We start from the raw sequence: 25,099 nt of genomic DNA, 5'->3' as shown, positions 1-25,099 counted from the left end.
TGTGTATGGTGTTAGGGAGTGTTCTAATTTCACTCTTTTACATGTAGCTGTCCAGTTTTCCCAGCTCCACTTACTGAAGAGACTGTCTTTTCTCCATTGTATATCCTTGCCTCCTTTGTCATAGATTAATTGACTATAGGTGTGTGGGTTTACCTCTTGGCTTTCTAACTTGTTCCATTGATCTATGTTTCCGTTTTTGTGCCAGTACCATATTGTCTTGATTACTGTAGCTTTGTAGTATAATCTGAAGTCAGGGAGTCTGATTCCTCCAGCTCCGTTTTTTTCCCTCAAGACTGCTTTAGCTATTCGGAGTCTTTTGTGTCTCCATACAATTTTAAGATTTTTTGTTCTAGTTCTGTAAAAAATGCCATTGGTAATTTGATAGGGATTGCACTGAATCTGTAGATTGCTTTGGGTAGTATAGTCATTTCACAATATTGATTTTTCTAATCCAAGAACATGGTATATCTCTCTATCTGTTGGTATCATCTTTAATTTCTTTCATCAGTGTCATTATTTTCTGCATACAGGTTTTTGTCTCCCTAGGTAGGTTTATTCCTAGGTATTTTATTCTTTTTGTCGCAATGGTAAATGGGATTGTTCCCTTAATTTTTCTTTCAGATTTGTCATCATTAGTGTATAGGAATGCAAGAGATTTCTGTGCGTTAATTTTGTATCCTGCAACTTTACCAAATTCATTGATTAGCTTTAGTAGTTTTCTGGTTGCATCTTTAGGATTCTCTATGTATAGTATCATGTCATCTGCAAACAGTGACAGTTTTACTTCTTCTTTTCCACTTTGTATTCCTTTTATTTCTTTTTCTTCTCTGATTGCTGTGGCTAGAACTTCCAAAGCTATGTTGAATAATAGTGGGGAGAGTGGAGATCCTTGCCTTGTTCCTGATCTGGGAGGAAATGCTTTCAGTTTTTCACCATTGAGAATGATGTTTGTTGTGGGTTTGTCATATATGGCCTTTATTATGTTGAGGTAGGTTCCCTCTATGCCCACTTTCAGGAGAGTTTTTATCATAAATGGGTGTTGAATTTTTTCAGAAGCTTTTTCTGCATCTATTGAGAGATCATACGGTTTTGCTTCTTCAATTTGTTAATATGGTGTATCACATTGATTGATTTGCATATATTGAAGAATCCTTTCATCCCTGGGATAAATCCCACTTGATCATGGTGTATGATCCTTTTAATGTGTTGTAGGATTCTGTTTGCTAGTATTTTGTTGAGGATTTTTACATCTATATTCATCAGTGATATTGGTCTGTAATTTTCTTTTTTTGTAATATCTTTGTCTGGTTTTGGTATCCAGGTGATAGTGGCCTCATAGAATGAGTTTAGGAGTGTTCCTTCCTCCGCAATTTTTTGGAAGAGTTTGAGAAGGATTGGTGTTAGCTTTTCTCTAAATGTTTGATAGAATTCACCTGTGAAGCCATCTGGTCGTGGACTTTTGTTTGTTGGAAGATTTTTTTTTTTTTTTTTTTTTTTTTTTTTTTTTTTTTTTTTTCATTATGTGGGCCTCTCACTGTTGTGGCCTCTCCCATTGCAGAGCACAGGCTCCGGATGTGCAGGCTCAGCAGCCATGGCTCACAGGCCCACCCAGCCACTCCTCAGCATGTGGGATCCTCCCGGACCAGGCCATGAACCCGTGTCCCCTGCATCGGCAGGTGGACTCTCAACCACTGCACCACCAGGGAAGCCCCTGTTGGAAAATTTTTAATCACAGTTTCAATTTCATTGCTTGTGATTGGCCTGTTCAAATTTTCTATGTCTTCCTGGTTCAGTCTTGGGAAGTTATACCTTTCTAAGTATTTGTCCATTTCTAACAGGTTGTCCATTTTATTGGCATAGAGTTGCATGTAGTAGTCTCTTAGGATGCTTTGTATTTCTGCAGTGTCTGTTGTAACTTCTCCTTTTTCATTTCTAATTTTATTGATTTGAGTCCTCTCCCTCTTTTTCTTGATGAGTGTGGCTAATGGTTTATCAATTTTGTTTATCTTCTCAAAGAACCAGCTTTTAGTTTTATTTATCTTTGCTATTGTTTGTTTCTATTTCATTTATTTCTGCTCTGATATTTTTGATTTCCTTCCTTCTACTAACTTTGGGTTTTGTTTATTCTTTCTCTAGTTCCTTTAGGTATAAGGGTAGATTGTTTATTTGAGATTTTTCTTATTTCTTGAGGTAGGCTTGTATAGCTATAAACTTCCATCTTAGAACTGCTTTTGCTGCATCCCATAAATTTTGGATCATCGTATTTTCATTGTCATTTGCCTCTAGGTATTTTTTGTGTTCCTCTTTGATTTCTTCAGTGATCTCTTGGTTATTTAGTAATGTATTGTTTAACCTCCATGTGTTTGTGTTTTTTAAGTTATTTTCCCTGTAATTTATTTCTAATCGCATAGCGTTGTGGTCAGAAAAGATGCTTGATATGATTTCAATTTTCTTAAATTTACTGAGGCTTGATTTGTGACCCAAGATGTGATCTATACTGGAGAATGTTCCGTGCGCTCTTGAAATAAAGTGTAATCTGCTGGTTTTGGATGGAATGTCCTATAAATATTAATAAAATCTATTTGGTCTATTGTGTCACTTAAAGCTTCTGTTTCCTTATTTATTTTCATTTTGGATGATATGTTGATTGGTGTAAGTGAGGTTTAAAGTCCCCCACTATTATTTTGTTACTGTCGATTTCCTCTTTTATAGCTGTTAGCAGTTCCCTTATATATTGAGGTGCTCCTATGTTGGGTGCATATATATTTATAATTGTTATATCTTCTTCTTGGATTCATCCTCTGATCATTATGTAGTGTCCTTCCTTGTCTCTTGTAACACTCTGTATTTTAAAGTCTACTTTATCTGATATGAGTATTGCTACTCCACCTTTCTTTTGATTTCCATTTGCATGGGATATCTTTTTCCATCCCCTCACTTTCAGTCTGAATGTGTCCCTAGGTCTGAAGTGGGTCTCTTGTAGACAGCATATAGATGTGTCTTGTTTTTGTATCCCTTCAGCAAACTTGTGTCTTTTGGCTGGAGCATTTAATCCATTCACATTTAAGGTAATTATTGATATGTATGTTCCTATGACCATTTTCTTAATTGTTTTGGGTTTTTGTAGGTCCTTTTCTTCTCTTGTTTTTCCCACTTAGAGAAGTTCCTTTAGCATTTGTTGTAGAGCTGGTTTGGTGGTGCTGAATTCTCTCAGCTTTTGCTTGTCTGTAAAGCTTTTGATTTCTCCATCGAATCTGAATGAGATCCTTGCTGGGTAGAGTAATCTTGGTTGTAGTTTCTTCCCTTTCATCACTTTAAGTATATCATGCCACTCCCTTCTGGCTTGTAGAGTTTGTGCTGAGAAATCAGCTGTTAACGTTATGGGAGATCCCTTGTATGTTATTTTTCATTTTTCCCTTGCTACTTTTTTTCTTTTTGCGGTACACAGGCCTCTCACTATTGTGGCCTCTCCCATTGCAGAGCACAGGCTCTGACACGCAGGCTCAGTGGCCATGGCTCACGGGCCTCGCCACTCTGTGGCATGTGGGATCTTCCTGGATCGGGGCACAAACCCACGTCCCCTGCATCGGCAGGCAGACTCTCAACCACTGCGCCACCAGGGAAGCCCTCCCTTGCTACTTTTAATAATTTTTCTTTGTCTTTAATTTTTGCCAATTTGATTACTATGTGTTCGGCGTGTTTCTCCTTGGGTTTATCCTGTATGGGTCTCTTTGCGCTTCTTGGACTTGGGTGGCTATTTCCTTTCCCATGTTAGGGAAGTTTTCGACTATAATCTCTTCAAACATTTTCTCTGGTCCTTTCTCTCTCTCTTCTCCTTCTGGGACCCCCATAATGCAAATGTTGTTGCGTTTAATGTTGTCCCAGAGGTCTCTTAGGCTGTCTTCATTTCTTTTTATTCTTTTTTCTTTATTCTGTTCCACAGCAGTGAATTCCATCATTCTGTCTTCCAGGTCACTTATCCGTTCTTCTGCCTCAGTTATTCTGGTATTGATTCCTTCTAGTGTAGTTTTCATTTGAGTTATTGTATTGTTCATCTTTGTTTGTTTGTTCTTTAATTCTTCTAGGTCTTTGTTAAACATTTCTTGCATCATCTCGATCTTTACCTCCATTCTTTTTCCGAGGTCCTGGATCATCTTCACTATCATTATTTTGAATTTTTTTTATGGAAGGTTGCCTATGTCCACATCACTTAGTTGTTTTTCTGGGGTTTTATCTTGTTCCTTCATCTGGTACATAGCCCTCTGCCTTTTCGTCTTGTCCATCTTTCTGTGAATATGGTTTTTGTTCCACAGGCTGCAGGATTGTAGTTCTTCTTGTTCCTGCTCTTTGCCCTCTGGTGGATGAGGCTATCTAAGATACTTATGCAAGTTTCCTGATGGGAGGGACTGGTGGTGGGTAGAGCTGACTGTAGCTCTGGTGAGTGGAGCCCAGTAAAAGTTTAATCCGCTTGACTGCTGATGTGTGGGGCTGGGTTCCCTCCTTGTTGGTTGTTTGGCCTGAGGCAACCCAACACTGGAGACTACCTGGGCTATTTGATGGGGCTAATGGTGGACTCTTGGAGGGTTCACACCAAGGAGTACTTCCCAGAACTTCCACTGCCAGTGTCCTTGTCCCCACGGTGAGCCACAGCCACCCCTCGCCTCCACAGGAGACCCTCCAACACTAGCAGGTAGGTCTGGTTCAGTCCCCCCTGGGGTCACTGCTCCTTTCCCTGGGTCCGGATGCGCGCGCGCACACACACACACACACACACACACACACACACACACACTTTGTGTGTGCCCTCCACGAGTGGAGTCTCTGTTTCCCCCAGTCCTGTCAAAGTCCTGCAATCAAATCCCAGTAGCCTTCAAAGTCTGATTCTCTAGGAATTCCTCCCCCATTTCTGGACCCCCAGGTTGGGAAGCCTGACATGGGGCTCAGAACCTTCACTCCAGTGGGTGAACTTCTGTGGTATAAGTATTTCGCAGTCTGTGAGTCACCCATCCAGCAGTTAAGGGACTTGATTTTACTGTGATTGCACCCCTCCTACCATCTCACTGTGGCTTCTCCTTTGTCCTTGGATGTGGGGTATCTTTTTTGGTGAGTTTCAGTGTCCTCCTGTCGATGATTGTCCAGCAGCTAGTTGTGATCCTGGTGCTCTCTCAAGAGGGAGTGAGAACACATCCTTCTACTCCACCATCTTGGTTCCCAAGTCCCCAAGTAGTAATTTCTAAATGGCCCAGTATAATCATAAGGTACCAAAACACAATATGGAGACCAAAAGTTTTATTTGTACTTGACACTGGAATATTATACTTACTTAAAAATTTCTGTCTGGGAAAGATAAATTTTTAATCTATCTAGGAGTAGAAGGTGACAATCAGGAAAAAAAGGAAGGTTTAAATTTCGTTATGTTAGGAAAATGAAGAAGGTAGCTAGGAAAATAGTGGGAGGTTATGATAACTACTATTAAATATGTAAGGAGCTCCATGAAAGAGGAGTGACATCAGTATGTATTATTCAAGGAGACATTAATGGGGTAGAAGATTCCATCTCAAGATAAAGAAGACTTTTGATAAGGAGAGTTGGCCAATAAAGAGACCACCCCCACCCCCCAAAAAATCCAAGGCCTCAATAAATCACTAATTTTTGCCAATACTTTTGTAAATTGATCTTGTATTCTGCAACCTTGCTGAATTCATTTATTAGTTGTAATAGTTTTTTATTGGATTCCCCAGGATATTCTGTATACATAGTAATGTCACACACAAATGATTCTACTTCTTCCTTTGCAATCTGGATGCCTTTTATTTCTTTACCTTGCCTCATCACACTAGCTAAAACTTCCAGGATAGTGTTGAGTAGAAGTGACAAGAGTGGACATCCTTGTCCTTTTCTTGATTTCATAGGGAAAGCATTCAGTCCTTCATCATTGAGTGTGTTAGCTATGAGTTTTGTAGATGCCTTTGATCAGATTGAGGAAGTGCCCTTCTATTCCTAATTGAAGTGGTTTTATCATAAGTTGGATTTTGTCAAATGCTCCTTCTGCATCTGTTGTGATGATACTGTGGTTCTTGTCCATTACTGTAGTGATATGGTATGTCACACTGATTGATTTTTGTAAGTTGAAAAAATCTTGCATTCCTGGGGAAATCCCACTTGATCATGAGGTCTAATCCTTTTCATACGTTGCTAGGTTTTCATCTATATTCAGAAGAGATATTGGCCTATCACTTTCTTTTTTTGTGATGTCCTTGTCTGGTTTTGGTATCAGGGAAGTACTGACTCCATAGAATAAATTGGGAAGTGGCCCCTCCTCTTCTACTTTTTTGGAAGAGTTTGTGAAAAAATAATGTTTGGTAGGATTCACCAGCAAAGCCATCTGAGCTTGGGCTTTTCTTTGTGAAGGTTGTTTTATTTACTAATTCAGTCTACTTACTGTAGATCTTTTCAGATTTTCTAGTTCTTCTTGAGTCTGTTTTGGTAAGCTTATGTTTTTTGTTTTGCTTTTAGGAATTTGTCTATTTCACCAAAGTTATCTAATTGGTTGGCATGTAATTGTTTGTAATATTCCATATAATCCTTTATATTCTTGTGAGATTCACAATCATGTCCCCTCTGATTCCTGATTTCAGAGCCTTGAGGCTCCTCTCTCTCTTTTCTTGGTTTGTCAATTTTGTTCTTTTCAAAAATCCAACTTTTGATTTTGTTGATTTTTCTCTGTTATTTTTCTCTTCTTTGTTTCATCAATTTCCACTCTATTTGTTATCATTTCTTTCCTTCTGCTTGCTTTAGATTTAATTTGCTCTCCTTTTTTTCAGTGCTTAAGGTGGAAGTTTAGGTCATTGGTATGAGATCTTTTTTCTCTTTTAATATAGGCATTTGCAGCTGTAAATTTTCCTTTAAGCTCTTCTTTTGCAGCATCCCTGAAGTTTTGGTATGTTGTACCTTCATTTTCATTCATCTTAAAGTAATTTCTATTATCACTTGTGGTGCCTCATTTGACTCACTGGTTATTTAGGAGTGTGGTGTTTAAGTCCCATGTATTTGTGAATTTCCCACATTTCCTTCTGTTATTGATTTCTACTTTCATTCCATTGTGGTTGGAAAACACATTTTGTATTATTCAATCTTTTAAAATTTATTGAGGCTTGTTTTATACATAACATATGGCCCTCCTGGAAAATGTTCAGTATGTGCTTGGAAAGAATGTGTGTTCTGTTGTTGTTGGATGAAGTGTCCTGTAGATGTCTGTCAGGCCTTGTTGGTTGAAAGTATTTTTCAACTCTTCCATTTCCTTGTTGATCTTCTGCCTAGTTATTCTATCTGCTGAAACTTTACAGCTATTATTGTTGAATCGTCTGCTTCTCACTTCAATCCTTTTGTTTCATTTACTTTGTATTAGATTTATTTACTTTGTGATTTTGTTGTACCTGACTGTATGCTTGTAATTGTCATAATATCCTGATATAGTGACTGTTATATCATTATAAAATGTTCTTCTTTATTTGTAGTACCATTTTTTTTGTTTGTTTTAAAGTCTAATTTATCTGATATTAGAATGGCAACTCATGCTGCTTATAGTACATGGTATATATGTTTTCATCCCATTTGCTTTTAACCTATATATATTTTTGGACCTTAAAAGTGTCTCCTACAGGGAGTACTTTGTTGAATCTCTGCCTTTTGATTGGATTGCTTAATGTTATAACTGATATGTCTGGATTTATCTTTGCCATTTTACTTTTTGTTTTTATATGTCTTATACTGTTTTTGTCTCTTCTTTACTGCTTTTTTTATTCAGTGAACATTTTCTAGTGTAACATTTTAATTTCCTTAATAATTTTCTCACTATATTTTAAATTGCTTTCTTAATGGTTGCTCTAGGGCTTACAATGTACATCTTAACCCTACTCCAGAATCTTCTCCAGAATTATACTACCTAACTGCAGTGAAATAGAAACATTACTCCTATATATACTCTTTTTCCTCTTCTCTTTTTTGGTTGTTATATTTGTTATCCATACACCTACCTGTGTAATAAACCACAATACATTTTTATAGTGTTACTTTATATAATTTTATATCTTTTAGAGATAAGAAATGAGAGAACTTATGTTTCATTGAGTTTTTTTTTTTTTTTTTTTTTTTTTTGTGGTTTTTGTGGTACGCGGGCCTCTCACTGTTGTGGCCTCTCCCTTTGCGGGGCACAGGCTCCGGATGCGCAGGCTCAGCGGCCATGGCTCACGGGCCCAGCCGCTCCGCGGCACGTGGGATCTTCCCGGACCGGGGCACGAACCCGTATCCCCTGCATCGTCAGGCGGATTCTCAACCACTGCGCCACCAGGGAAGCCCTCATTGAGTTTTTTACATGAGCCTTTTTATTTAGCATTTCTGGTTCTCTTCATTTCTTCTGTCATTTAATTACTGCAAAACAGCTTTGCTTCCATCTGCTTTATTTGTGGCATTATTATCAAATATACTACATTTCTATATTATACTGGTCAGTAGTGTAATTACATACATATTGGTTTATACAATTGCTTTTTAAACAACAGAATGAAGAAAAAGAAATATGCAATTATAGTGTCTTTTTTAGTTACTACAATTACCTCTACTAGTACACCTTGGTTGTTTTGTATTGTCTGATGTCACTTGACTTCAGCCTGAAAAACTTCCTTTAGTATGTCTAGTAATAACTAGTATGTCTACTAATAACAAATCCTCTCAGTTTTGTCTATCTGGGAATGTCTTTATTTTGCATTCATTCTTGAAAGATTGATTCCTAGAAAATTATTGTTTTACAGTTTTTATTTTTATTTTTATTTTTTATTTTTCAGCACTTTAAATATGCCATTCCACTGTCCTCTGGCTTCTAGAACTCAGCTATTTATCTTACTGGGATTCCCACGTATGTGGTCATTTTTCTCTTGAAGCTTTCAGATTTTTTTTTTTTCCAACGTCTTTACTGTGACATATCTGGATGTGGATCTCTTTGTGTCTACTTAACTTGGAGTCTGTTGAGCTTCTTAGATGTGTAGATTAATGCATTTCATGAAATTTAAACAGTTTTCAGCCATTATTTCTTCAAATATATTCTCTGCTCTATTTGGTACTTCCATCGTGCATGCGTTGGTGCACTTAATGGCGTCCCTTTATTTCTCTGAGGCTTTATTCATTTTTTCTTCATTCTTTTTTCTATTTTCAGATTGTTTCATCACTATTGATATCTTTCCAAGTTTGCTGATTCTTCTGCCAACTCAAATCTACTGATCGCTCTGCTCTAGTGAATTTATTATTTTGGTTATTATACTTTTCAACTCCTGAAATTGTCCTTTGGGTCTTTTTATAAATATAATTTTTATTTCTTTTTTGATAGTCTCTATTTGATGAGACATTATTGTCATACCTTCCTTTACTTTTTTAAACACAGTTTTCTGTAGTTCTTTGGGCATATTTATAATAGGTACTTTTAAGTCTTTATCTGCTTAGCCTGACATCTGAAACCTCTCAAAGACAGTTTCTGTTGCCTTTTCCCCTGTATATGAGTCATCCTTTCCAGTTTCTATGCATGTTTCACAATTTTTTTGTTGAAAACCGGGCATTTTAGATAAGATATTTTAGCAACTGTGGATACTAAGTTTCCCCTTCCCTCTAGGATTTGTTGTTTGCTTGCTTATTTATTTGTTTAGCTCTTTGGCTGGGCTATTTCAGGGACGTCTATTTCCACTGTGGTGTGCAGCCCTTAATGTCACTCCTCGGAGGGCTCAGCCTTGCACATGTACACTGTCACACTGATCCTCCTGGAATGACAGTGTTTTTAGTTGGCCTGTCTTTGATGAAGTATCTAGATGGCCTGCCTCTACGGCCTGCCTCTACTGATATCACACTCAGCTCTTAGCCTCCACTAATTAGTATATGACCACTCTGTTCTTTCAATAACATCCTGGAGGCATAAATTACTACGTGGTCTGATCCAATTAAACTCAGGCCCCTTGGCCAGGGTAGTCTTTTTTTTTTTTTTTTTTTTTTTTGTGGTATGCGGGCCTCACTGTTGTGGCCTCTCCCGTTGCGGAGCACAGGCTCCGGACGCGCAGGCTCAGAGACCATGGCTCACGGGCCCAGCCGCTCCGCGGCACGTGGGATCCTCCCGGACCGGGGCACGAACCCGCGTCCCCTGCATTGGCAGGCGGATTCTCAACCACTGTGCCACCAGGGAAGCCCGCCAGGGTAGTCTTATAGGTCAGTCTTTGAGGTCAGGTCAGACTTCAAGAGGAGCCCTTCTTGGCTGTCTCTGTCCCTGGTTTTCTCTGATAAACTGAGCTTTGACCTACCGTTTGGCTTGTTGCTCTCATCCAGTTATCCTCATCTTCCTCTTAACTGCACACAACTAAAATCTTATTTTCAATATGCCCTTTAGGCTTAAATTTCCCCATGTTCGATCCCAAATAATCTCAGTCTCCTTAGGAAAAGCTACGGAACTTTCTGTTCTTACAGCTTGATTTTCCCCCAAGGAAGAACCTTTGCACCAATTCTGTGGATTGAGTGGGTAGAACCCACTTTGCAGAGTAACATCCCCAGTCTATAAGCAGAATGCTGGGTAATGGCAACATCCCCTGGTCTTCTTGGCTTGCCTTACTCAGCAAGGAACTTCTGCCCTACCAGTGATTTTGAGTGGGACTGATTCAGGCCTTGTGTTCTTGGCCTGCCATGCCTGGGGCAGATCTTCTGATCTATGAGTAGGGACTGAGTGGTGGAAGGAAGCTTCAGACTCTCTGCCATTCTTGCCTCTATGACAGCTTCAGCAACACAAAACTGGGTGAGATAAGGAGTGCTGGTGTCCCCCACCCCCTGCCGCCCCCCACAAACCCTAGGAGAAAGTTTAGCCCTAGCAGAGAGCTGGGGGAAATATAGTCCTGTGTTCGTAGCTGCACCCACGAAGAGTAGAACTAGCATCTTGCTGAGGTGGGGGAAGAGAGGACAGGTCATGGTGCAGATGTCACAGATGCTTACTGTTCTTACCTAGATTTCATAGATTTTCCTGAATAAATGTTTCTCCATTTTTTTGTATAGCCTTAGGACAATTTCAAGAGGCTTGAAATGATTTTGTATTTTATATTTGAAATTAAACATTTTATTTTGAGGTAACTGTTGACTGACATGTAGTTCTAAGAGATAATACAGAGATCCCATGTACCCAGTTTCCCCAAATGGTAACACCTTGCATGATTATAGTATAATATCGCAACTAGGATATTGACATCTCTACATCAAATATACAGAACATTTTTATCACCACAAGAACTTTATTTTTTTAAATTTAATTTAATTTAATTTTTGGCTGTGTTGGGTCTTCGTTGCTGTGTGCAGGCTTTCTCTAGTTGCGGCAAATAGGGGCTACTCTTCATTGCGTTTCATGGACTTCTCATTGTGGTGGCTTCTCTTGTTGCGGAGCACAGGCTCTAGGCCCGCAGGCTTCAGTAATTGTGGCATGCAGGCTCAGTAGTTGTGGCTCGCAGGCTCTAGAGTGCAGGGTCAGTAGTTGTGGCACATGGGCTTAGTTGCTCCATGGCATGTGCGATCTTTCCGGACCAGGGATCGAACCCATGTCCCCTGCACTGGCAGGTGGATTCTTAACCACTGTGCCATCAGGGAAGCCCCACAAGAACTTTTATAATGACAACTACTTCCCTCCTACCACCAGCCTCACCTTATCCCCTAGCAACCACTAATCTAGTCTTCATTTCCATAATTATTGTCTTTTCAAAGATGTTATATAGGTGGAATCATACTAGTACGTATGTCTAGAACTTCTAACATTATTTTGAAGAGTGGTGATAGTGGACATGCTTTAATTGCTTCTGATCTTAGGGGGAAAGCATTCAGTCTTTCACCATTAACTGTAATGTTAGCTACAGATTTTTGGTAAGTGTTCTTTATCAAGTTGAGGAAGTTCCCCTCTATTCCTATTTTTCTCTATTGTTTCACTGAAGAAAGAGTCCACAGGTCTCCTCAAAAGCCATTCCAAATGTACTCCCTCTATTGGCTATATTTTTTAAGGTACATAGCTTTGCAGAGGAATCTCAGGTTCTCATTCAATCTTTGAGCCTGGTTAGCTCTATTCATGTCCATTCTTCTCCTTCCCTGCTTCACTCATGTTGGCCTACCAGATGATTGGTCTCCCTCCAAAATGTTGACTCTCTGACCTACATCTTTTATTTAGTTCTCTTCCCAGGACTGTGCTTTTCCTGGTGAGCTCCCCCTTCTGAAGTCTTACACTGTGTCTCTTTGAACACTTGTTCTAAGGTCAAGGATGTGTAATCTAAAACTTTTAGCACTTTAAACAATCTTTTCTTTCACATATGGATATTTAAAATAACTTTTCCATTTTGACCCTTTTAAATGGAGATTATTCAGTCTCCAATGACCAACCCATGTCAAGATCGGTCAACTTTGTCCAACAATCCATATTCCTCCTAATCAATGCCTTCTGGTCATATACTTGATATGGTTAGAAGGAAGTAAATTGAGGATGCCACCTAGAGATATGAAGAGTGTGCTACAAGGTACTATTACCTTGGAAAGGTCATGAAATTCTGGGAATCTGGTCCTTTTCATTACATGTTGAATTGAATAAATCTGGTCAATGAGACATCAACAAAATTCACAGGAGACTGATATACAAATAAGTAATATAACTGTCAAGTGGAATCAAAATTCCTTTTATCTCATTAGTAAACTTTCCTTATAGAAAATATCTTAACAGAAAACTAATTATTATAAACAGTATATTTCTCAATGAGCATGAAATCAGAATAAGAGATCTTAGCACAATCAAGTTTTTAAATGATAAAACAGATATTTTCAGTAATTTCTAACTCCATTACTCCAATTTTTATGTAACCCCATTTTTCCCTACAATATCTTGAGAAAGTTACATAGTTATAAACTGTGTAACCCCAGTTTACAGTTGGAGAAACAGACATTCTGTGTCAACAACCTGTACAAGATCCTTGAGGAAGTCAGAGGTAGCCCCAGTGTAGTAATAAAATGCTCCTCTCTGCTAGTCAAGGTGAGATGGCTCCCCCACTTAGTTGGCATTTCTGGAATGCAAAGCTCTATTTCCAAAATTAGATGTTACTGGGCATAGGTATGTGCTGTCAAAAAAAGATATGCCCGGGCTTCCCTGGTGGCGCAGTGGTTGAGAATCCGCCTGCCAATGCAGGGGACACGGGTTCGTGCCCCGGTCCGTGGAAGATCCCACGTGCCGCAGAGCGGCTGGGCCCGTGAGCCATGGCCGCTGAGCCTGCGCGTCCAGAGCCTGCACTCCGCAATGGGAGAGGCCACAACAGTGGGAGGCCCGCGTACCACAAAAAAAAAAAAAAAAAAAAAAAAAGGTATGCCCATTTTTTTCAGTCTGTATTCAAGTGCCTGAAGTTACTGTTACCAAAAATACAAACTGTCCAGTATTCTTGAAGCTATTCTGTCAAATATATAAACCAGATTCTGTGTTAAGTTATAAAAGATTTGCATGAATACTCTCCAGATGTTTGATGTCACAGAAAGAACTTATTCTGTTGTTTGGGATTCCTCAAAACCATATCCTCTGTGTTTGCATATGACAGGGCACCCCAGGACATGAATGCTAAAAAGAGAATGGACCCATATGGCACTCTCTAGGGAAAATAAACTTTGCCACATTGTAATATAAGATGAAGTTAAGGAGTGTGATGTGACTTTAGAATATATATATATATATATATATATACATATACCTCAAAAGTGAAGTAAAATGTTCGGTAATTTTCACAGAGCCTTAAAAAGAAAGACGCAATGTGTATCTCTTTAGCTGTTTTGTAATTAACATTGATTACATGAGAGCAAGAGAAATAACCAATGCCAGAGGATCATGGCCAGCATCCATTTTGAGTATTCAGAGCCAGTTTTTAAACATTTTGAACGTGTATTCTTTATTATCAGAGTGTAGAGTTTGATATATATGCATAAGATCTACCCTTTTATTTATATTGTTTAGATCATCTCTCTCCTTATTTTTGCCTGCTTAATCTATTTTGTTATTAAAAGTGGTATATTTAAATTTCCTTTTATTAGGATGTTTCTACCTATGTCTTCTTTCATCTCCTGTAGTTTTGTTTCATAAAAGTTGCTGTGTTATTTGATGCATAATACTCACATATTATGTCTTCATTGTGGATTATGGTTTTTAGCACTTCTTTGTCATGTTTTCCTGATTTCATACTTGAATTCTACTCTACCTTATCAGGATTTGCTACCCCTTTTCTCTTTTTATGTACATTTTCCTGGTATACTCTTGCACATACTTTTAATTTTGGCCTTTAAGAGTCACTTTAAGTGTGTCTCTTACATATAGCATGTACTTGGGTTTTGTTTGCAAGTCAATTGGAAATTTTTTTCTTTAAATAGGTGTTATATTCATTCACATCTTAAGTTGAAAAAAAACAATAAAATTGCCTTTATTAGTATACAGTTTTAACATACATACAGATTCATGTTAGTTTTACCATAATCTGAATATAGAACAGCTCCCTCACACTTCCTCCATGGAGTCAGTTCCTCCCTCCCACCTAACTCCTGGTACACACTGATCTTTTTTCTGTTGCTTTAGTTTTGCATTTTCTGGGATGACATAGAAATGTTTTATACATGGTATCACACAATATGTAACCTTTTGAGATTGACTTCCTTCACTCAACATAATGCCTTTGAGGTCCATCTGTGTTTTTGCATGTGTCAATAATTTTTTCTTCCTTATCGCTGAGCATGATTCCATCAAATGGATGTCATACAGCTGTCCTACGGTTTGTTCATGTGTTGGAAGAAAATGAATTGTTTATAGTTTTTGGAGACTATAAATAGAACTGAGATGCACGTTTACATACAGGTTTTTGTGTGAATGTACATTTTCATTTCTCTGGGATAAATGCCTATGAGTGAGATTGTAGGGTCACATGATATGTGTATGTTTAACTTTATAGGAAACTGCTAAACTGTTTGATACAGTGGCTGTACCGTTTTTTATTCCCACCAGCAAAGATTAAATTTCTAGTTGATTATCTTCCTTGTCAGCACTTAGTATTGTCAAGTTTTTTGTTTGTTTTCCCAACTTCTGTGGTAGCTCAATGTAGTTTTAATTTTCATTCCACTAATGGATAATAATGTTAAGTATCTTTCATGTGCTTATTTGCCATCTGTATATACTCTTTGGTGAAGTGTATGCCCAAGTCTTTTGCTCATTTTTAAAATTAGGTTGTTTGTTTCCTTATTGTTCCTTACTGTTTAGTTTTGAGGGTTCTTTATGTAGTCTGGATACAAGTCTTTTGTTTTATATAACATTTCCAAGTCTTTTTCTCCTGGTCTGGACCTTATCTTTTCTTTCTCTTAATTGTCTTACACAGAGTGGAAGTTTTAAATTTTAATGAAGTCAAATTTATCATTTTTTTCCTTTATGGGTTGTACATTTAGTGTCATATTTAAGAGCCTTTGACTTACTCCAGGTTACAAAGATTTTCTTCTATGTGTTCTTAAAAATTTTTTTATAGTTCTATGCTTTACATCTAGACCTATGACTGATTTTGAACTAATTTTTTATGAAGTCAGAAGGGTTTTGCCTGTAGACATCCAGTTGTCCTAACACCATTTGTTGAAAAGACAGTGCTTTCTCCAGTAAATTGCCTTTCTGCCTTTGTCAAAAATCAGTTGGAGGGGACTTTTCTGGTGGTCCAGTGGTTAAGAATCTACACTTCCAATGCAGGGACATGGCTTCGATTCCTGGTCAGGGAACTAAGATCCCATATGCCACGTGGTGAGGCCAGAAAAAAATATATATATATTACACATATTTATGTGGGTCTATTTCTGATCTGTCTCTGTTCCATTGATCTACATGTCTCTCTCTTCAACAACACAGCACTGTCTTGGTTATGATAGCTTTATTATAATAAGTGTTCAAACAAGGTAGTGTGGGTCCTTCAAATTTATTTTTTTCAAACTTGTTTTTTTTTTTTTTTTTTTTTTTTTTTTTTTTTTTTGTGGTATGCGGGCCTCTCACTGTTGTGGCCTCTCCCGTTGCGGAGCACAGGCTCCGGACGCGCAGGCCTAGCGGCCATGGCTCACGGGCTTAGTTGCTCCGCGGCATGTGGGATCTTCCCGGACCAGGGCACGAACCCGTGTCTCCTGCATCGGCAGGCGGATTCTCAACCACTGCGCCACCAGGGAAGCCCTAAACTTGTTTTAATTATTTTAATTTCTTTGTCTTTCGATATAAATTTTAGAATCAGTTCTCTTATTGGAATTGCATTCGATCTATAGATCCCACTCATAATAAAATATGTGGAACGAACTTTAAAATTGTAAAACCTAATGATATAATGGGCACATATGAACCAACCAGTCAATCAAAGAAGTGGAACATTAAAACTTGCATCTATTTCTGTGCTTTCCCTCTGTCTTGTATCCATAACTACTTTTTCCTTTGATGCAGCTAATTACTCAAGGGCAGACATTCCAATTTGTTGAATTCTTAGGCCTTTTGAATCACCTTACCTTCCACTTGTGATTTGGCTGTTAGAATTTTACTTCTTATGATGGCCTCTTCTAAAAAATGTCGAGAGTACAAGAGGAGATAAATTTCATACTACTTCAAAAAACCATATTTTTTGGTTGATACTATGTTGAACTAATTTTTCAAGTTAAATATTAGGTTTAAGGAGGTTTAAATTTTAATCTTAAATAAAGTAATGGAATTGAAATAAGTAATTAATACAATTATTCAATCATTTATTACTTCTAAAGTTCCATAGGAATGTACCAGTATCTTTCTTATGGCACCTATAATTCTCTACATTGCATCACATTTATGTATGTGTATATCAGATTTAGTTTCCTCCATTTTATTAAAATATAATTGTCATTAAACGTTGTATTAGTTTAAGGTGTACAACATAATTATTTGACTATGTATATATTGAAAAATTATTACCACAATGGTTTTAGTTAACATCCATCACCTCACATAGTTCCAATTTTTTCTTTCTTGTGATGAGAACTTTTAAGATCTACTCTCTTAGCAACTTTCAAATATACAGTACAGTACACTTAACTATAGTTACCATATTGTACATTAATCCCCAGGATTTATTTATCTTGTAACACCCTCACCCATTTCCCCCTCCAACTCCTACCTCTGGCAACCACCAATCTGTGCTTCACTTCTCAAACCTGGAGCAAGACCTCTCTCTGTATTGCAGTAGTGCTTCATAGGGAGTCTGCCACTCAGTTAATTTCAAACAAATGAGTGAAGTGTATTTTTACCTCTGTCAATATCATCTCAGATTTCAGTTGAATTGTTTTGCCATTTCTTTGAGATTGTATTATGTAGCTTTTGAACAAGGACTAAAGATTTTCATAAGCAAAGCTCATGAAAATTAGTCTGGAGAAATAAAGCAGCAGATATTTCTAGACCCAACTCATTGTGTTAATGACCACCTAAGTCTCTCAGTACTGTAGTCAGTTGGATTTTTTTTTTTTAACATCTTTATTTGAGTATAACTGTTTTACAATAGTGTGTTAGTTTCTCCTTTACAACAAAGTGAATCAGTTATACATATACATATGTTCCCATATCTCTTCCCTCTTGCATCACCCTCCCTCCCACCCTCCCTATCCCACCCCTCTAGGTGGTTACAAAGCCTGGAGGTGATCTCCCTGTGCTATGCCGCAGCTTCCCACTAGCTATCTAATTTACATTTGGTAGTGTGTATATGTCCCTGCCACTCTCTGACATCGTCAGTCAGTTGGATTTTTGTCTTTCCTTTCCAGCTGAATGCTTCCAAGCAACCTTGAGCAGGGAGGTAAAGAATAAATGCAAATGTAGACTATTCGGTTGTGAAAACATTGCATTCCCCCAGCTGGGGCACTCAGTAAGTGGTTAGTCACAGGAAACCTACACCACAGAATATAGTTCCATTTCTTTTATTTGGTGAGAAGCCTATTTATGAGTTAAGGTGGGATGAAGCAAAACCTGTATCAGATGACTAAGTATTAACCAATAGAATATATCCCTAGAATTACTTCTTCTCATTCAAATATTTACTAATATAAAATTCAGATGTGTCTAGCTTTAGTGTCATTCATTATCACGAGCATGAAGGGTTTAGCTGTGTATTTGTGTATTAACTTTTACAATGCTAAAATTTAATATTTATAATGTTGCACTTAATTCATCCATTTAAAAACACTTACTGAGTGCCTAGGCCTTCTTTTGGACTCTAGAACTACATCAATGAAGCAAACATACAGGTCATATTCTAAATTTCATAACCAAATGATGTATATAGCAATTAATTTTCTTTGAAATTTATCTAAAATTATTTCTGTTTGGGGGAAAATTCTCCGTATATTATCATTATATTATAAATGTATTTGAATCTCTATTTTGATTTTAAATAAGAAGTATATAAGATTCCTAAGAAATCTAACTTAATAAACTAAACTGATACATAATTTTTTAGCAGTTGTAATAATTCATATAATAAATATATTTGAAATCTATTTAGCCTTTGCTTTCATGACAAGATAATATTTTCATTGACATAACATAATCTTTAATGTTTTATCACTGTCTTGCTCAAGATTCCTGAGTCTTAGGCCATAGGATATTGTGATGTGATCTAAGATTGTCCTAATATCGCTCTAAATCTGTATGTATATTAAACATTGGCAGTAGGCTTAATTAGCTTTCATTAAGTACTTCAGCTTTTCAGTGTATAATTCTGTACTGCAAGATCATATACACGTGCCACAAATTTTACCAATTTTAGTCAGGCACTTTCTTAATTAACAGATATTTAAAGTTTTTTTAAAAAAAATTAATTTATTTATTTAATATTCATTTTTGGCTGTGTTGGGTCTTCGTTGCTGCATATGGGCTTCTCATTGTGGTGGCTTCTCTTGCTGCAGTGTACGGGCTCTAGGCGTGCGGGCGTGTGGGATCTTCCAGGACCAGGGATTGAACCCGCGTCGCTGCATTGGCAGGCGGATTCTCAACCACTGCCCTAAAGTTTAATTAAATTAGCAATGAGGGGTCAAAAATTGAAACTGGAGAAATGTTAAAGTCTTGTTGGTATCAATCCCTGTGAACACCCTTTCTGACTGGACTTGCTGTTGCTACAGGAGCATAAGCTCTAGCTGTCAACCCTAGAGTCCTGGTGTTGGACAGAATTACTTTTGCACAAATAACATTATCTGGTATTATTTCAGTTGTCTCTTGTAATTGAGAAGACTTATTTGTAATCAATTTTAAAAGTCTTTTTAGCCTGTTCATTTTCTTTAGTGTAAGGTTGTATCAATATTCTTTCATTTTCTAAAGAAAGAATCTTGAAAACCAATTCGAGTTCTTTCTTATATCATTCCAATTCAGGTGTTTCCAGCCAAGTGCATGCTTCAATATTTTATGAATTCTATCTATTTTTATTTTGTTTTGTTTTCAATCCAGGGACAATTCAGCATTAATTTGGCTGGAACTGGGATAAAGATATCCAGTACAGCAAAGTGGCTTGCTCAGGGCACTTATGCCTCTGTCATCATTCACAGATCACAAGTAAGTCCTGCTGGACCAAAAAACCTGTCTGAAATACTTCTGTGCTGTGAACTAGCATTAAAGGTCCTCTACTTTAAATTTAGAGTTATATGCAGTTAATGACTAATGCGTTATTGCATATGATGGGCTATATTACATATAATGAAATATAACATTAATTTATGAAATTATGGAATTGGGTTCATTTTTATTCATGTGCTTATGTAGGTTTTATATACATACACATTCATGTTTAGCCTATAGATATCTGAACATGAAATCAAATGCCAGAGCATATAGATTGAAGTAGCTCAAGTTTGGGGTTGATGGCTTGAGATGCAGGTACTTCAAAAAGAGGTAGTGCTTTTAGCTATACTCTAATTCTTAAAGGTTTGTAGGTTTTCATATTTCAAAGTGAGAGGTAACTTTTTGGTTTATTTACCTCACTACTTTGATTTAGTGATGGAGCTGAGGTTGGAGCCATTTGTCATTTAACAAATATCCTTTATAGGTTCTTCAAGAATTAGGAATATTTTTTATGGTTGTATGCATATTTTCCTCTGTCTACCTTTATCTAGAGAATGTTGGTATTTGTTTTTTACCGATAGCACATGTATTATCTAAAGTAGAATCCATTTAATTTTGATGCTGCTATGGTGTACTAGCACATACTCTTTATGAGATGGCTCCTAGTACTTGGAGCTATCACGTCTTAGATAGCATGATTCTATCGATAGTAAATCAGGATCTACATTATAAGTATCCTCACCTATAGTGCACATAAATCAGCACCATCAACAACCCCCTGCCCACTCTAAGGTTTTATCATTTTTCTTTCTTTTGATAAAAGTGACTTCTGTTACACTCCTATTTATATGAATACTACTTATAAATGAAATTCAATTTTCTAATAATCAGAGACTAAAACATGATATTTCTGAATATTATGCAATTGTGTTTCAATTTATAATTAAAGAATTTAAATTTGTATTATTTCTATCATATGGGCAAGCAGTAGGCTTTTTAAAAATGGCTATTTCTAAATATTTATTTGGCAAATTTTGGTCTAATCCCTTTTGGTAGAAGAATGGAAATAAATTAATGACCTAGTTAAAGTATATTCTGAGCAAGTAGAAAATTTAGAGAGTGCAATGAGATGTTCTGACTTTATCCAGCTTTTAGGTATCTTTTAGAGAAATGAGATCTGGCTGAGGGCAGCAGTAAAAATGAATATTTAATACAATCATTCCTTTTGCTTCTATTTAAGTTCTATTCTAAAGATTATTTATTTGTTTATTTAATTGAGAATTTCTCCCTCAATCAAAAATTTTGCACATGAAGGTATTTCCTGAGATCTGTTGCCTGGTGTGAAACTGAGACTTGTGAAACCCAAATGTACTTATGGAAATGCACGCATATTTTCATTTCCCATTAAATTTCAGCAAGATTAGGAGTTTACTTATATAATCCGTTTGTGAACAGGAATGTATATAAATTGGAATTTTTACTGCCATTCCTTTCTCTGTTTACTCAGACTCTGCTAGAGTTTAGAAAGCCTCTGAAAGGAGAGGCAACTTCAAAAACCCCTGATCTTAAAATATTCTTCATCCTCAAAAGTTGCAGGAACCCAAAATTTCCTTCTCTACCCTCCCTCCTTAGATTACAAAAACAAAAACAAAGCAAAACTTACCTTTTCTAGAAACTACAGGAGTTCAAGCTATTTTTGCTTTATCCTATCAAAATGCCTTTCGACTTTTGGACCTAAAGATGGAAGACAGTTTGGAAAGAAAGTCTAGTATGTCCTGACCACCTTCTTCACCAGCCTCTGCCCACTCATTCCTCAGTGAGCAGCTCTGCTTTCCTAAAAAAAGAAGAATCTCCCTTTTTAGTCCTTGTCTAATTATAATTCCTGCTTTCAGTCCAGTTTTATTCTCCGCCACCCCCCATTTTATCACTTTCTAAATATTTTCTTCAGGCTGTGTTTCTAATGCTTCCAGGAGATATTTGAGGTTAATATGGCTTGGATTCAGTTAAGGTCAAGTTTGCATAATATCTCTCTTTTATTTAGTCTGTGAGAATCTTATATAAAATCATGGCAATGCTGGACAACAGATTGGGAGAGGTTTTAATAAACTCACTGAAGCAAATAGATATCTTGTTGAAAAATAAGTGGGTTGAGATGAATTGTCTAAATTAGAGTGTGGTTTATAATCATTAAGTAGATAATATGAATCTCACATTATCTAATTCCCATGACCACAAATTTCAACTAATCCTGAAATGGCATGATCTTTGACCTCAAGTGTAATTGTTGTATGAAACCTTGGCTAATTATTTCAACCGCATGATTCAAAGCATTTGCTTTTTCTGCCCTGTGCACGCAGATACTAGCTTGTAACAGATTCTCCTGTATCTCTGCCTCTTCCTATCTTCAGGATGGAACCAAAGTCTACGGCAGGTGTGGAGGGTTCTGTGGAAAGTGTATTCCTCACATGACTACTGGTCTCCCAATTCACGTAATATGAACATTCAGAAATGGGAAGTGTGTCCCAAAGAGGAGACATTCTCTGGAACCTGCAAATAGCTGGTGCTTGTTTCTTTACTCTTCCCTTCCTGAGATTTCCATGTCTAAATGTCTGTGCCTTTTTCTCAGGGCACTCATCAGGGAGTCACATCACTGCTTAATTTCTCAAGGCCTTCAAAATAAACTGAACGATATGTGATTCTAATCTGGATCCTTAAAAGGATATCGTAATTTATGGTAGGGTATACAGGGATGCTTGAATTATATCAAGATAATATTACTTTTAACAGCTTGGACTGGACCACAATTATATTATGCCTATAAACACACATGTAAATCTCTGCTCTGGTATCCTACTGTACAATGAATGTTTATTCTACTTGTTAAAATGGATCAAGTAAAAATTAGGAAAATGAACTTATTTAAAACTGCCATGAACATATTGAATCTGTCAGGTGAATAGCAAATCAATAGTCACATCAAAAAAGTACATAGCCATTATACTTTCTACTGATACAGCTTAGATACCTTGTTTTATGTTTCCTTTAATTTTTAATTGTGCATTATGGTGCTTAAAAAATATCATCCTAAATTATGGTATAATTTTGTATTTAAAATATATTCTTTGGTTAAATACTAAATATGAAATTTTGTGGGAATACTACAGAAGAAGATATGATATAGTAGAATTTGACTTAAAACACCTACCTCTAATTTGATTGTACTTATAAGAGCAATACATTGTTTTTATAATGTTTATATTCTATCATGTCTTTATAGATCTTATATAGGTATATGTCTACTCTTAAAAAATTAATTTTCTCACAGTGAAGTACTGTATTTTATTAATCAAGTAGAAAAGAATTATTGACATGTTGAAGATCCTATTTTGGTAAACATAAAATTATGTTTACATTTGCAAAATTTTTATTAGAGATGTTCAAGTTATTTCATATCTGAGGTGTCTCAAAGCCAGAACATAAAAGATAGTATAAAAATTAACTATTCATGGACAAATTCTCAGGTATTAAGAGATTTTTTTCAGGTGAATAATTTGTGTATTATATAATAATGTGATTTAAAAAGAATCATAGACAAATAATATTTTTCTATGGCAACCTACTTTATAAACCAAGAAAACTGAATCTACTAGTAGATTTTTGCCAGTAAACAGTAGTGTACTAGTTTTACCCACAAAGTTTTTCTTTTTCAAAGATTTATTAGGGGTATATTGTACCATATAAGGTACTAAAGCAATTTTGTGCCAATGTGGTTAGATAAACATTTAGGGATCTCTGTATCAGAAAAGAAGTATTTTGCACTATGTGCCTGAAACCAGTTACAAACATTATTACAAAATGTGTAACATTTTCTAGAAATGTTTTTATTCATAAGTAAAATCTTATAATTTATAAACATTTAAGTAATAAACATATCTGTGTGATACATTAGGACTTTGTTTTCATTTTCCTTGCAGGTTAAAAAAATAAAAAGAATTCTTCACCAAAAAGTCTATAACTCTAAAATCACTTCAGAAATTCTAAAAAGATTTTATTCAAATTGTTGTAGCTGGGATGGAAACAGCTCCTGTCCAGTGTATACCCTTCTCATGGAAATAATGGGCAGGAGGCTGACAAAAATTTGCAATGACTTCAAAAGCTTCTGTTCATAGAAGGGGTACCCGTGTATACTCATATTCAATTGGTCAAATTAAATCACATGACCAAATCCTAGTCAATGGGGCAGGGAAATATACTACCTCTACAGTGCAGTATGGCTAGACATATGGAAATGAGTGAGGACTCACAATCCTCTCCCAAGGGAGGGAGTAGATTCTTTTGAACAATAATATGTTACATCCATCCATCTTAAACTTCCCTAGAAATTGCCAAATTACTACTTTCTAAAGGGGCTAAATCAATTTAAATTACCACTGGCAGGGTGTAAAAATTTTAGAGTATCCACATCCTCAGTGACATGTGAAATTTTTTTCTGATCTTATGGGGCAGAGCATAGTATTTCATTGTTTGAATTTATATTTATTTAATTACTAGGTTGGATGAAGATCCTTTCATATATTTTTTGCTATTAGGTTCCTTTTCCTGAGAATTGCTTATTTATTTTTTGTTCACTTTACCTCTCCTGTCCTCCACCTTTCCTGCCTTTCCCCACCCTCTAAACTCCACCCCCAATAAGATAAAATTAAAAAGGAAAGAAACAAACATATAAGGGAGTCAAGCAGTTTTATGTGAATGTGATTTAAAACATTTGAGAATCTCTTATCAAAAAGCATGCTTTTTGCACTGTACCTTAGTTACAAATATTACTATGCAGTGTATAGTAATTTTCTATACCTGTTTATTATCATTTAAAGTGAAGCACTCTCTACATGTATTTTATCTATTTTTCCTGCTCCTTAAGGGGAAAAGATTTCCCTGATCATATCAAAGGCCAATCTGCCCATCTCTGCTCTTGATTTCCTCCCACTCTGAATTACCCAGGACTTTTCTCTGCGGATTATTCTCTCTCCTTTTCCTTTCTCTTTCTACTGGCTCCTTTTTTTTCATCCAAAAACTGTGTTCACCTCTCTTATAGTTTAAAACAAAAATATGTCCTCCTCTGCAACCCCTATTCACTCTCTCTTCCTTTCACTGTCAAACTTCGTAAGAGAAACAGCTATCCTCATGTTCTCTTCATCTTTACCTTTCATTCAAGCGTTGGCCCATTGTAACTTGGTTTCCAGCCCTCAATATTTCATTGATACTGCTTTCACTAAAGTCACAAATGAATTTCTAATTGCCAAGCACAATTATATATTTTTTGAGTTCTTTTCCTTTTGATGTCTGAATAGCATTTGGCAAGGGAGAGGGAGAGTTCCATGAAATATTATGACAATAGCTGAAAGTATTGTCTATCATGGTACATATTTATGTGCACTTGAAAATAATGTGTAT

At 36.5% G+C, this 25,099-nt stretch overlaps 1 protein-coding gene across 2 annotated transcripts in view; it reads left to right on the top strand.

Annotated features, from left to right (window-relative positions):
- Nucleotides 1–23,650, top strand: part of ADAMTS20 (ADAM metallopeptidase with thrombospondin type 1 motif 20) — a 188,237-nt gene extending 164,587 nt beyond the window's left edge. For both annotated transcript variants that reach the window (XM_059080523.2, XM_067009100.1), the window contains 2 exons: nt 19,538–19,642; nt 22,057–23,650. In XM_059080523.2, the coding sequence (XP_058936506.1) occupies nt 19,538–19,642; nt 22,057–22,146 (195 nt within the window). In that variant the 3' untranslated portion in view covers nt 22,147–23,650. The remainder of the gene's footprint in view (nt 1–19,537; nt 19,643–22,056) is intronic.
- Nucleotides 23,651–25,099: the final 1,449 nt, after the last annotated feature.

The sequence above is a fragment of the Kogia breviceps genome, chromosome 12 (assembly GCF_026419965.1).
Source record: "Kogia breviceps isolate mKogBre1 chromosome 12, mKogBre1 haplotype 1, whole genome shotgun sequence".
Lineage (NCBI taxonomy): Eukaryota > Metazoa > Chordata > Mammalia > Artiodactyla > Physeteridae > Kogia > Kogia breviceps.
The sequence above is the reverse complement of the archived record's forward strand: the minus strand, read 5'-3'. Positions and strand labels throughout refer to the sequence as shown.